General features: G+C 41.3%; 1 protein-coding gene across 5 annotated transcripts in view; it reads left to right on the forward strand.

The window, feature by feature from the left end:
• Positions 1-13,735, forward strand: part of MYO1C (myosin IC) — a 248,027-nt gene that overhangs the window by 214,177 nt on the left and 20,115 nt on the right. For all 5 annotated transcript variants that reach the window (XM_040338393.1, XM_040338396.1, XM_040338394.1 and 2 more), the window contains exons 26-28: positions 8,513-8,606; positions 10,820-10,875; positions 12,298-12,433. In XM_040338393.1, the coding sequence (XP_040194327.1) occupies positions 8,513-8,606; positions 10,820-10,875; positions 12,298-12,433 (286 nt within the window). The remainder of the gene's footprint in view (positions 1-8,512; positions 8,607-10,819; positions 10,876-12,297; positions 12,434-13,735) is intronic.

Raw genomic sequence — 13,735 nt, forward strand, 5'->3', positions numbered from 1 at the left:
TTTCTGAGCAGTGGCAGATTGATTTCCTAATGAACAGTAATGTATAGTTTTGGCACTCGCGGGTCTTGCAAATGAGATGGCTCAAAACAGAGGGGTGTTTGTTTTTGTTTTGTTTTTGTCAAAATTTAGATAAAGCTCTGTCCATCTTTCTCGGGACTCTTTAAGGAAGATGAACTGAGCTTCATCAAAATGTTGACAATAAAACGCTGCTGTATATATTTGTAGTTTTTATGAAAGACAAATAGTTCTGGCAAATGCTTACCATGTCTAGTTCCTTGAATAATCGCTGGTAAACAAAGCTAATTAACGCCCCCTAGTAACTTTCTAAACCACCACTGCGCACAGGATAAACTTGATTACCTACAGCTGCTACTTAAATAGAAATGTATACAGTGAATCTTTAGTGAAAAAAATAGTAGCGCTCTGTTTCATAAAACAGTACTATTAAAGTGATTATATTAAAATAACATAAATAAACACATACAAATTAGCACATTAAAAATTAACAAGTGAAAGTGAATTAGAAGTGCATGTGAATGATCCATAAACATATAAAGAAAAGAAAAGAAATTCATATAAAAGTGTCCATAAATCACACCAATCTTCAAGTGATTAAGCAGTGATTGATCGATGAATGGTATCTTTCTTGAAGAAATCTTGATACAAACTTTCCACCACACCTCATGTGCTTGTGAATCCACTCCCAAAGGAAAAAAACTCACCAAAACAATATGCCTCACATTCACATGTTCGGCACAATAGCTTGATAACCCATCCGGGTTGATAGACAATTCCAACGGTGATCACAAATCAATCAAATCCACATGGAAAAAAATAAATAAAACGCTTACATTGGTGAAGTATGTAAAACCAATTTATTGAAAAGTGCTCACAAATCCTCACTTATTGTACTCACATGTTATAAAATTCACACAGACACTTCAATTAAAAAAGTTCTCTAATGAAGGAGACTTGCAGTAAGAGGTTAGTTTATTGCGGTCATGGCGGACACAGAACATCCAGCAGATCTCACCCTCCACTTGCTCGCTCACTTCCCCAGCTGGAACAGCTACCTCCCTCAGCGGTGATGGTACATATAGGGATCACAAAAATCTGCCGTGCAGGCCTTGCCCAGACATGTTTCGTCAATATAGACTTTTTCCCAAGGCGCCTTTCAGGACAGCACCTTGAGAGATGGTGACTCCACCCACAACTACAGGAAACACCTTCTTTCTCCAGATCTTTAAAGGGAGGTACCTCCCTAGCATACCTCAGTTATTGTGTTTTCTCTGGCTGGAGGGAACATCTTCGGTGGGGGGGAAGTCAGTACCTCTCAGGTGTTCCTGAAAGAAGGGCTTCCCTCTTACTTTTTTCCTCCGCCCAGAAGGACGGTCCTCCCGGCCAATCCGATCGGCGGTGGTGCTGGGCTCCTCTTCCTCCTTCAGTGTTAGGGGAGAGCCAAAAATCGCTGAGATCTAGTGGCGCCGACATTTTGCCGTGGCCAGAACAGATCCCCGGGTTAGCGCAGCGTAGTTTCCAGCGCGACACTGGGGGAAGAGGCAGGACCGAGGCTGGAGCCTACTTCCGTTTCCAGTCCGGTGTAGTCGCACTAAGGGAGTCGTGGAAGCGGTGTTTGAGCGCTGTACACTGCTAATGGAGGACGCAGAGATTATGGCGGTGGGGACAGGCACAGGCACCAGCAAGGTTCAGGTAGGAGGCAGCGGTAAAGTCTGCCTTTTCTTTTACCTGTATTGTTCCGGTCTCTCTTTTTTTTACTATCCCCCCTAGTGGCAAGGGGCCTGACTGGGCACTGGAAGTTCACTTTCCTTTCCTTGTGCACCTGTGAGGGGGGTTCACCTATGGAGACCAGGTCTCACTAAGAATTCCCCTGTTTTCTCCCCCTTTTTTTCTTCTCTCCATGTCAAGAGCTTTGACCCAAAAAAGAAATGTCCTTCGTGTAGGACAAAGATGGGAGAGAATTGGAAGAAAGCATTATGCAGTACCTGCATATCATCTTTAGTTCAGGAGGAATCAGCCTCTGTACGTGAAGAGTTGATGGCCTCTGTAAAGAAGGAACTACTTGCCACGATTCAAACTTTTCGTGACTCTTTAGTTAACCCAGCTGACTCTCAGGCCTCCACTTCACAGTTCTCCCAGGGGTCGGTGACCATACCAGCGGTAGAACTTTTGGCTGAAGAACCTATCACCAGGGAAGGACAGTCCCAGATGCCTCTTGGTGAGGATTCAGAGGACTCGGGAGAGGAGTTGGCAGCTTCTCCTTTCAGGTTTAAATTCTCCCTAGAGGAGGTAGATGGCTTACTTAGGGCCATTCATGTCACGTTGGGCCTAAGTGAGGAGAAAAAGGAGTTGAGTTTACATGTGGGTCTAAATGAACCCAAGGGTCGGACATTTACGGTCATTTCTGACGCTATAACCAAAAAACCCACAAAAGGCGTTTCCCTTTTGAAGAAGATCCCTCTGCAGTGTGGAATAAAGTCCCCAAACTGGATGCGGCCTTCTCTCAGGTCTCCAGGTCCACTGATCTGTCTTTTGAAGACATTGGGGTCCTAAAAGACCCGATGGACAAACGCATGGATCTCTTATTAAAAAGATCTTGGCAATCTATTATGAATAATTTAAAACCGCTATGGCCACAACGTGTGTAGCTAGAAACTTAGAATTTTGGAATAATCGGCTGAAAGCCCATATAGTGGTGGACCCACCTAAACAGGAAATTTTAGATTATTTTTCCACTCTATCCTCTGCAGTTGCTTACATAGCAGACGCTTCAGCTGAAGCAATCAAGATGTCGGCAAGGTTCGCAGCCTTGACTAACACTGCAAGAAGAGCATTGTGGTTAAAGACCTGGCCGGGTGATGCAGCTTCAAAAAATAAACTTTGCAGGATTCCTTTTTCGGGGGACCTTCTTTTTGGGCCTCTAGAAAATATCCTAGACCGGACAGGATATATCAAAAGGCTCAAGAAAGACAACAAACCCCAAGGAGGCAGGAGAAAAGAGAAAGGTGGAATCCTTTTCCATCCTCCTTCGCAAGCCGAGAAATCCCAATGACTCAGACTTGCGGGTAGGCGGAATACTGCAAAAGTTCCTTCCGCAGTGGTCAGTGGTAACGTCCAATCAGTACATCCTGACCACTCTTGCCCAGGATTACCGTATGTCATATGGTTCTCGGGGACACCTCCAAGCAGGTTTTTGATAACAAACACCCCAAAAGATCCAGGAAAATCCCTGGCAATGAAATCCTCTTTAAAAGAGCTGATGCAACAGGGTGTGGTGGTACAAGTACCTCCAGAGGAACAGCAACTGGGGTTCTATTCACACATTTTCCTGATAAAGAAACCTACAGGAAAATTCAGTATGATCCTAAACCTGAAGCCTCTAAACAAATCTGTCAAATACAGAAAGTTCAAGATGGATTCAATCTTTTCGGTAAGGAATCTATTGACGCCAGACTGTTATTTGGCGTCAAAAGATTTGAGGGACGCATATCTGCATATCCCAATCTCCCCTCAGTCACAGAGGTAGCAGTAAAGATGGAGGGAGTAGTTCATCTGCAATACAGGGCCCTTCCATTCGGGCTGTCATCCTCGCCTTAAATTTTTACCAAGGTGATGGCGGAAGCCCTAGCCCCGCTTCATCTACAGGAGGTGGCAGTTATACCCTACCTAGACGACTTATTATTCTTCGCCCCATCGAAAGAAGACTTACTAGACAACCTATCTAGGGCGCAGAACCACCTGGAAACTCTGGGCTGGATTTAGAATTTTACAAAAATCATCCCTAGTTCAATCTCTGGAGATTCGTTTCTTGGGTTACCAAGTCGATTCGGTGAGCCAAAAAATGTTTCTTCCACAGGAGAAAAAGGACAAAGTTCAGGAGGCCGTGTTGCGGCTAAAGTCTAACCAGCCTATAACAATAAGGCAGATAATGTCGGCATTAGGAGTCCTGACTTCAACGATGCCATCCATTCAATGGGCAAGACTACATTTGGTGCCTACAAGCCTTTCTCCTGAGGTCGTGGGATCACAATCTCAGATCCCTGGACACTGATAAAAATTCCCTCACGAGTGAAGAGGTCACTTTATTGGTGGAGAAATCACGAGGTCCTTTCAAGAGGTCTGGAGTGGTCCTTTCCAGTAGAAAAGAGACTGACTACAGACGCCAGTGCGTGGGGATGGGGAGCCCACGTAGGAAAAAATTTCATCCAAGGGTCTTGGATGAAAGAAGAGTCAAGATGGTCCTCAAACTGGAGGGAGCTAGCCGCTAAAACACTTATTCCCCTCCACTGGAAGACCACACGTGTACCCAAAATCAGGGATTAGTTGGACAGGGTAAATCTCATTTACAAAATGGAGGAAATTGCTGCCATGAAAAGAGAGAATAGTACAAATTTCAATGAAACATGGCAACCGTGGATTTTATTCTCCTACTCCCCTGAATTCCAACTACTTAATGCATAACATGTCACCTGCCAAACCCGATGGCTTAAACTGGACGAGTATTTATTTTTTTAACTTCACCTATCTGATGTTGAGATATCCTATATAATATATTCCCTGAAATAAATTGGTACTATATAACTTTTATTTAAACCGTTAGGCTCCTTACGCTACACCCCTACCCCCTCCCTACCTACCCCCACCCCCTATACCCTATTATTTTCTTTTTTCCTTACCCAAGACCTTTTTATATAATATTACTAAAGCATATGTATGCCTCTTGTAACATCTGCTCATTCACCTGGCTATGTATTTTTGTCTATATTTTAAACATTATGACAACAGTTTAGTCATGGATGTATGATTCCTTATTGCATTTGTTTTATTACCTGTTTTTGTATAAAGCTTCAATAAAACTTATGATTGTCAAACTGGAGGTAGCTAAAGGCGATTGCATTAGCTCTAGTAAAGTTCGCCCCCGGATCTTCAAAATCACCATGTTCAGGTGCTAATGGACAACGCCACAGCAGTGGCATACCTAAACAGGTAGGGGTGCACAAGAAGCAGACCCCTGCAGATTCTTGCTGCAAAGATTCTTCTGTGGGCAGAAAAGAACTTTCGGTCCCTTTCAGCTATACATCTAAAGGGGTCCCTGAACAGGGTGGTGGATTACCTGAGCAGACATCAGGTATGGGAGTCAGAGTGGTCTCTGAACCCGGAGGTCTTTGTGGCAGTTTCCAACAAGTGGGGTCGGCCAGATGTAGATCTGTTTGCCTCAAATAAAATTCTCAAGTACCTCAATTATTTTCCCTGAGTGGGACTGGATGGGTACCTAGGAATAGACAGGTTTTGCCTGTGCTTCGCGTCCCCCCCCCCCCCCCCCCCCCCCCCGTTCCAGTTAATCCCTCTAGTACGAAGGAAAATCCAGAGGGAGAAGGTACCGGTCATCTTGATCACCCCTTACTGTCCCAAGAGAGCTTGGTTCTCGACGGTCCTGGGAATGGCGAACAAGCCATGTTGGCATCTACCTCTCAGGCAGAATCTGTTAATACAGGGTCCTGTGACTCATCCAGATGTGTCCAGTCTCTCCCTTGCAGCCTGGTTTCTGAAAGGCAACTTTTAAAGAAAAAGGGTTTTTCAGACCGTTTAGTTTCTACACTACTAGAAAGTAGGAAGAAAGTAACGAGGGCTATATACACAAAAGTGTGGAAGGTGTATACTTCTTGGTGTATACTTGTCTGGTCAAGACAGAAACGATCTTAGGTTCATTTTAGAGTTTTTGCAAGACGGAGCAGATAAGGGTCTGGCAATCAGTACTTTGAAGGTACAAGTATCTGCCTTGTCAGTGTTTCTGGAAAGATCCGTGGCCTCAGAACCGCTAGTGGCTAGGTTCTTCAAAGCCCTTACTAGGTCTAGACCGGTTCAAAGGTTTCCCCAAATGCAATCTCTTGGTAGTTCTACCATTTGAACCTTTAAAAGATGCATCTCTTAGAGATCTTACTTTAAAAACGTTGTTCCTGGTCGCTATCGCGTCAGCGCGCAGGCTCAGTGAATTACATGCCCTGTCAATAAGGGAACCTTATTTATCTTTATTTTCAGATAGAATTGTTCTGAGAACAGATCCCAAATTTTTGCCTAAGGTAGTGTCATCAGGGAATCGCTCCCAGGATATTGTGCTTCCTACCTTCTGTGCGAATCCCTCAGGGAAGAAAAACTTTTTTTTCATTTGTTAGATGTAAGAAGGACTTTGTTATGCTACTTGGAAAAACAAAGGATTTCAGACGATCAGATTCATAATTTGTTCTTTTTGGAGGCAACAAGAAAGGTTGCCAAGCTTCAAAAGTTACCTTGGCCAGATGGTTAAAGTTGTCTTTTCGGGAGGCCTACTCTCATGCAGACATCGTGCCCCCAGTAGGAATCTGTGCTCATTCAACTAGAGCACTTGCGACCACATGGACAGAGCGAGCTGGTGCCACCCCTGAGCAGATTTGCAAAGCAGCAACGTGGTCAAGCTACCATACGTTTGTGCGGCATTACAGATTGAACCTCACATCTGCCGATGACCAGGCATTCGGCAGAAAGGTCCTACAGGCTGTTGTCCCGCCCTAAGGTGGTAAGTCTCTGTTATTCTCTCAAGGTGCTGTCCTGAAAGACGCCTTGGGAAAATTCAAGTTAGACTTACCGGTAACTTGTTTTCCAGAAGTCTTTCAGGACAGCAACGACCTGCCCTAGTGTTTTAATATGCTATGCTGTGACTAACGTATGTGTTTGTGTTCCAGCCGGAGGTTTCTCTAAAACAACTGATGTATGCTAGGAAGGTACCTCCCTTTTAAAGATCTGGAGGAAGAAGGTGTTTCCTGTGGTTGTGGGTGGAGTCACTATCTCTCAAGGTGCTGTCCTGAAAGACTTTTGGAAAACAAGTTACTGGTAAGTCTAACTTGAATTTTCAATGAAAGTCTATACTGACAAAACATGTCTGGGCGGGGCCTGCACGGCAAATTTTTGTGATCCCTATACGTACTATCACCGCCGAGGGAGGTAGCTGTACTGGCTGGGGAAGTGAGCGAGCAAGTGGAGGGTGAGATCTGCTGGGTGTTCTGTGACCACAATAACCTAACCTCTTACTGCAAGTCTCCTTCATTAGAGAACTTTTTTGATTGAAGTGTCTGTGTGAATTTTATAACATGCGAGTACAATGAGTGAGGATTTGTGAGCACTTTTTAATAAATTGGTTTTACATACTTCACCATTGGAAGCATTTTATTTTTTCATGTGGATTTGATTGATTTGTGATCACCGTTGGAATTGTTTATCAACCTGTGTGGGTTATCAAGCTATTGTGCCGAACATGTGAATGTGAGGCATATTGTTTTGGTGAGTTTTTTCCTTTTGGGAGTGGATTCACAAGCACATGAGGTGTGGTGGAAAGTTTGTATCAAGATTTCTTCAACAAAGATACCATTCATTGAGGAATCGCTGCTTAATCACTTGAAGATTGGTGTGATTTATGGACACTTTTATATGACTTTATTTTCTTTTCAACTTTCTTTATATGTTTATGGATCATTCACATGCACTATTAATTCACTTTCACGTGTTAATTTTTATACATGTCTAGTTACTTGTCAAGTCCAGCATTACTGTATTTCTTGAATCCTTAGTGGAGGTTCACCCTAAAACAATTATATAACATTACATCCAGCATACTAACGACATGTACAGTATGCTGGTATTTTTACTTATTTTTTGCCGTACATACCGTTTAATTGCTATTTCCCCTCCCCCGTCTTCTGGGTTCTGATTCCCGCGGGACTGGGCGTTCCTATTGAGAGCTTAGATGATTGACGTCTGGTGGAAAACTTCCCATGGCGCATAAAGCGCGTCACCAGTTTTCCGTAAATAGCCGACCTGCTAGTCGGCGCTATACGGCGCCTGCGCCCGCCGTGTAGAGCTGACTGCACAGGCGCCATATAGAGCCGACTCGCAGGTCGGCTATTTTTGGAAAACTGGTGACGCGCTTTATGCGCCATGGGAAGTTTTTCACCAGACGTCAATCATCTAAGCTCTCAATAGGAACACCCAGTCCCGCGGGAATCAGAACCCGGAAGCCGGGGGGAAAATAGCAATTAAACGGTATGTACGGCAAAAAAAAAAAAATACCAGCATACTCTACATGTCGTTAGTATGCTGGATGTAATGTTATATAATTGTTTTAGGGTGAACCGCCACTTTAAACTGCAGTTATTCCGTGTCTGTGTTCATGTAAAAATCAATGAAATACAGAAAAGCACCATGCCGAACTGGTCACAAAAAAAAAGTCTAGGATAAATCGAAGCATTCCCTACCACCCACTGCTATTATGTTCTGTTTATTTTGCAGTTCAGTGAGGTACATATTTCTGTTCTGTCATTTGCAAGTGCAGAGTTTTAGTTTACCTTTATTCAGCTCGTGTTTTGTTTTCTTGGCCTCATATTTTTCAGCAAACAATTTTCTTTCTTTTTATTCTGATGCTCATAGTTTGCACTATATTGACTATTATTCCTATCCTATCCAGTTGGAACAGAAAGTTGTTGCCAGTGAAATATTCAAGGACAAAAAAGACAATTATCCACAGAGTGTTCCGCGGCTTTTTATAAACACACGACTTGGTGAGTGATTTATGTGTGCAGATAAAGAATTCAAAGTCAAAAGCAAACCCCTCTTCCACGTCTGAACTTTTTCTTGCATATCATAGGGAGAAACGCAAACTGCTTTTTAAAGCAGGTGATATATTAAGCAATTTTCTTTCTTTTAAGTACTGGTTGAAAGAGAGAAATCTGCTTGATTCGGACTGTGTTGATGGGGGAAATCTCTCCCGCAATGCTATTGTGTTCAGCTGGCAGGGAGCACGGGGAGTATTCCCCACCGGCAGAATATAATGATCGCTTCTGGTGGCTATAAGCTACTGGCAGTGTTTGAGCGAAAAAAACTAGAGGTTGATTGTACTGAAGTCAATCGATGGACTCCAGAACAACCAATCCTGCCCATAGATGGATTGAAATGTCGATCCATCAATGGCCGGCTTAAGCTTCACTGTCAGGGATGTCTGTCTTGTTAATCTTTGCATTTTTTAGAGTGGTAAAATTAGAGTTTTAAAATGCATAATTCTAAAAATACTTATATGAACTGGAGTAAAAAGAAAATGGTTTGTTGCGTTGGCATCCAATTGGAAATTTGATATCGGTATGATCAGACGATTATAATGTGGTCGCTGTTGGAAACTCTTTTATGGCTACTTCTGTTCATATACGGCCACTTGTTACCTATATACTTTTCTTTGTTGACTCTTTAACCACTTAAGAACCTTGGGTGTTTTTCAGATTTGGCGTATAAAAGACTAAAACATTTTTTTTGCTAGAAAATTACTTAAAACTCCCAAACATTGTATATATATTTTTTTAACACCCTAGAGAATAAAATGGCGGTCATTGCAATACTCTTTGTCACACCGTATTTTCGCAGCGGTCTTACAAGCGCCCTTAAAACATTTTTTGGGGGTTTTCTTATTTATTTTTATTTATTTAATTATTTTTTACACTGAAAAAAAATAAATGGATCACTTTTATTCCTATTACAAGGCAAGTAAACATCCCTTGTAATAGAAAAAAGCATGACAGGTCCTCTTAAATATGAGATCTGGGGTCAAAAAGACCTCATCTAATATTTAGACTTAAAGGGGTTGTAAAGGTTCGTCTTTTATTTTCTAAATTTGGTTCCTTTTAAGCTAGTGCATTGTTGGTTTACTTACCTTTTCTTTCGATTTCCCTTCTAAATGTTTTTTTTCTTTGTTTGAATTTCTCACTTCCTGTTTCTCCTCAGTAAGCTTTCCACCATCATCCCAGCAGTGGAAAGTTATTTAGAACCGCTTACTGAGGAAGAACAGGAAGTGCGAAATTCGGACAAAGAAAACAAAGAAAAAAAAACATTTAGAAGGGAAATTGAAGGAAAAGGTAAGTGAACCAACAATGCACTAGCTTAAAGTAACCTATTTAGAAAATAAAAAACGAACCTTTACAACCCCTTTAAATGCAAAATTAAAAAAAAAAAAAATGACATTTAGAAAATATTGCTCCTAACCTCTTTACCACCGAGGACGTCCTCCAATTTGAGCGGTGATATCTGAATGATGCCTGCAGCTACAGGCATCATTCAGATACCGCCGTCTTCAGCCGCCGATTCTCTGCACCATAAGAACGATCAAATCAGCGGTTCCGCCGCTTGATCGTTCTTATAGGCAGCGGGAGGGGACGCCCCCTCCCGCCGCCATCTGGTGCTTCTCCGGGCTCTCCCAAGCCATCGGGGGGCAGGAGAGCGAATCAGCCGGCGCTCGTTGCAGAACCATAGAGATGACTGGTGACCAGACGGTCACAGTCATCTCTATGACCGTTGGAGGAGGTACCCGGAAGTAAACAAAGCCGCAATCGCGGCTGTCTGCATGTGATCGGTGATTTTTTTTTCCACCGATTTCATGCTTGTAAGCCTGGAGGAGAGATGTGGGGTCTTATTGACCCCACATCTCTCCATAAAGAGGACCTATCACACTGATTCCTATTACAAGGGAGACCACGTTATCGTTTACAGGACCGCTCACAGTAAAGCTAGATATCTCGGTTGTGGCAGCAGCTGCTGCCGTTACCGAGATATCCATCTTTAAAAAAAGGATGTATATGTACATGAGCGGGTCCTTAAGTGGTTAAATGCCAGTCTGTGTAATGCTGCTATTTAGCCGAAAGTTCACATGCCCAAGTAAATTTCTGATCAAGATCTTTCTATTGTGTTCTAGAAATGTTTTTATTTACTACAACCTGTTTTTCCTTTCCAGGAAGTGATGAGATCAACACTAAAATTCTTCAGCAATTGGAAAGCCAGACATTAACGGTATATTTTTATTCTTACAATTCTTTGAGTATACCCTTGTAGATTTTCAGAACAAACGATCATATGAATATTTTGAACGGTACAGTTGACTTGTTAAAAAGTACCTAATGTTTTTTCTTTAACATTTGCTTTTGGAACGATTGGACTTTCCCATATGAAAACAACATTCACTGATAAAAATGTATTCAAGAAAAAAATTCCATCCTGATCCTTCGAATCCTGTCATCACTGCGATCAATTAAGATTTGACCCCTATAATGATTAGAACATTGAAAGACATTTTCAAAACAAGGATCTTTGAGCAAAATTCTGCTAATGTAAGGTCACCTTAAGTTACATTCCTAAATGGTGCTCATTTAGTGTTTGTGCAGAAGCATAAGGGGCGGCGGTAAAAGCTTCACTAAAGCAGGCCATACATTATGCAATCTTCTCTCTTTCAACCACTCTTCAACAGTGTTCAGTGTTGATGGCGGAATCCCTCCCGCAGCACTATTATGTTATGCCCGCAGAGAACCTTCCCTGCTGGCAGAACACCAATGATTCGTGTTGCCAGCTATAGCCAGCAGGATTTATTGTTGGTGAAAAAAACAGGCTGGTTGTACATATTATATATACACATACAAGGACTTATAAATGTGTTTTTCCTGATTATGCTTGTGCTTACTCCTGCATTGTGTGAATGCTATATTGATTTACCTACAGAAGAGAAAGCAACACAGTCTTGGTTGCAGAGGAAGTGTAAGGTAGTCCAGATCATTGTTTTTTCATTCAACCAGCGGACACATTCAAGGTGAATGGGGGAATACTTCCCACTGTGGTATTGTATTTTCACAACGGGGCACCTTCCCTGCCGTTGTAATACAATGAACATAAATACCTGTCAATTATAAAAATATCAATCGGTGTTAATGGCTATAGCTGACGACACTGATCGTTCAGGATAAACCAGCCAGGCTGGTTGTACACAAGTCAATCATAGATTGACTTGTGTACAACCAGCCTGCCCATACATGCATCAAAATTTGTCCGGTCCCTGCTGACTCGCCTGAATATCGATCAAATTATGAATGGCTTAAGAGGTGAGCCATGCCTGTAGGATGCAGCTGACCACTTTAATTTAAAAATAGCCTTTTGTTTCTATAGTTTTAATTCTTATATTCTTTTATGCTGTTTAAATTTATGGTAGGACAATGGACATAGAGTGCTATTGGATCAATTAACAAAGCTTTAACACCAGCCCTAAGGTCCTCTATTTTCATCCATGTGCTGTAAATTTAATTGACTGTCGCTTTTTTAAAGAAGTGTACTTTTCCAGATGTGTTTAGTATATTAAGTTTCAAGAGTTAAATTGTTGGCATGTTTAATCTGTGGACATATGGCTCAGTGATACTGAACTAACTAAGACGACTTTTTTTTCTTAAGTATGCAGTGCCTGTAGTGAAGTATGACAGAAAGGGATACAAGCCCCGGAGAAGACAACTTCTACTCACTCAAAATGCTGCCTATCTTGTTGAGGAAGCCAAAATGAAGCAGAGGATTGACTATGCTAACCTGACAGGTATGTGAATCTTTATTGATAGTTTTTAAATCTTCGTTGTAATGCATGAGGGAAACATTTTGTTTAAACCTTAAAGTGGATGTAAACCCTCACACACACACACACACACATCTATATCTCTATATATCATATATATATGTGTGTGTGTGTGTGTGTGTGTATGTATATATATATATAATATGTATGTATATGTATATATATATATATATATATGTATGTATATGTGTGTATATATATATATATATATATATATATATATATATATATATATATATGTGTATGTGTATGTGTGTATATATATATATATATATATATATATATATATATATATATATGTATATGTGTATATATATATATATATATATGTATATATATATATATATATATAATTTAGAAAGTGCACATAGTGTCATATTTTTTTTCTTCCTGTTCAACGCTGGGCATGGATTCTTGGCATACACTGTGTGACAGCTGATTGGAGGAAAGGCGCGCACACACCCCCACTACGCATAGGCAAAGAAAGGACTGTGCAGAGCTGTGCTGTGAATAGACCAGCTCTCTGCTAATCTATTTATAGCACCCACCTCGACACATTTCATGCTGGTTTTATCTCGGTTGTCAGAGAACTTGTCAGAAGTTATCATGCTCATAACCGGAGAATGGAGCAGCAGAAAGGCATCAGACTTTGTGCTTTGAAGAGAGATAAGAAAGCACTACAGATATGTGCTTAGGTCAAATTTGATGAATCATTCACTAAGCCAGTAGTTTCAATTCACAAAAGCACAATGCATGTTGTCATTACCATGCATTTGCCAAACTTTTCTGATGGTATGGTCCTCCAACACCATGCACCCAATTCATGAAAGCTTTGCAATATTTTCCTTAAAGGGTTACTAAAGGAATTTTTTTTTAGCTAAATGGCTTCCTTTACCTTACTGCAGTACTGGTTTCATGTCCTCGTTGTTCGTTTTTGCTTTGAAGTAGCTGTAATTCTGCTGTGATCTCCACACTTCCTGGTTGCCTGTTTCCTTATAACCATCATACTGGGAGCTTTCTCACGGTGGTCTAAGCTGTCATTACTGTGTGTCTAAAACTCCTCCGAACCAATCAGATTAATTTTAAAAACAAAACACTGCCCTGGATTTGTTTGTTTTTGTTCTGTGAGTCTTCCCGACTCACCTCTCACTCAGAACTTCATGTATGTGCTTTAAAACCGAAAATGAAACTAGAGGCACATTATATGATAGATTAAATTCAATTTTTAATCATTTTTAAAAGCAATCAGTTAACTTTTATGTCTCT

Source organism: Rana temporaria, chromosome 2 (assembly GCF_905171775.1).
Source record: "Rana temporaria chromosome 2, aRanTem1.1, whole genome shotgun sequence".
Lineage (NCBI taxonomy): Eukaryota > Metazoa > Chordata > Amphibia > Anura > Ranidae > Rana > Rana temporaria.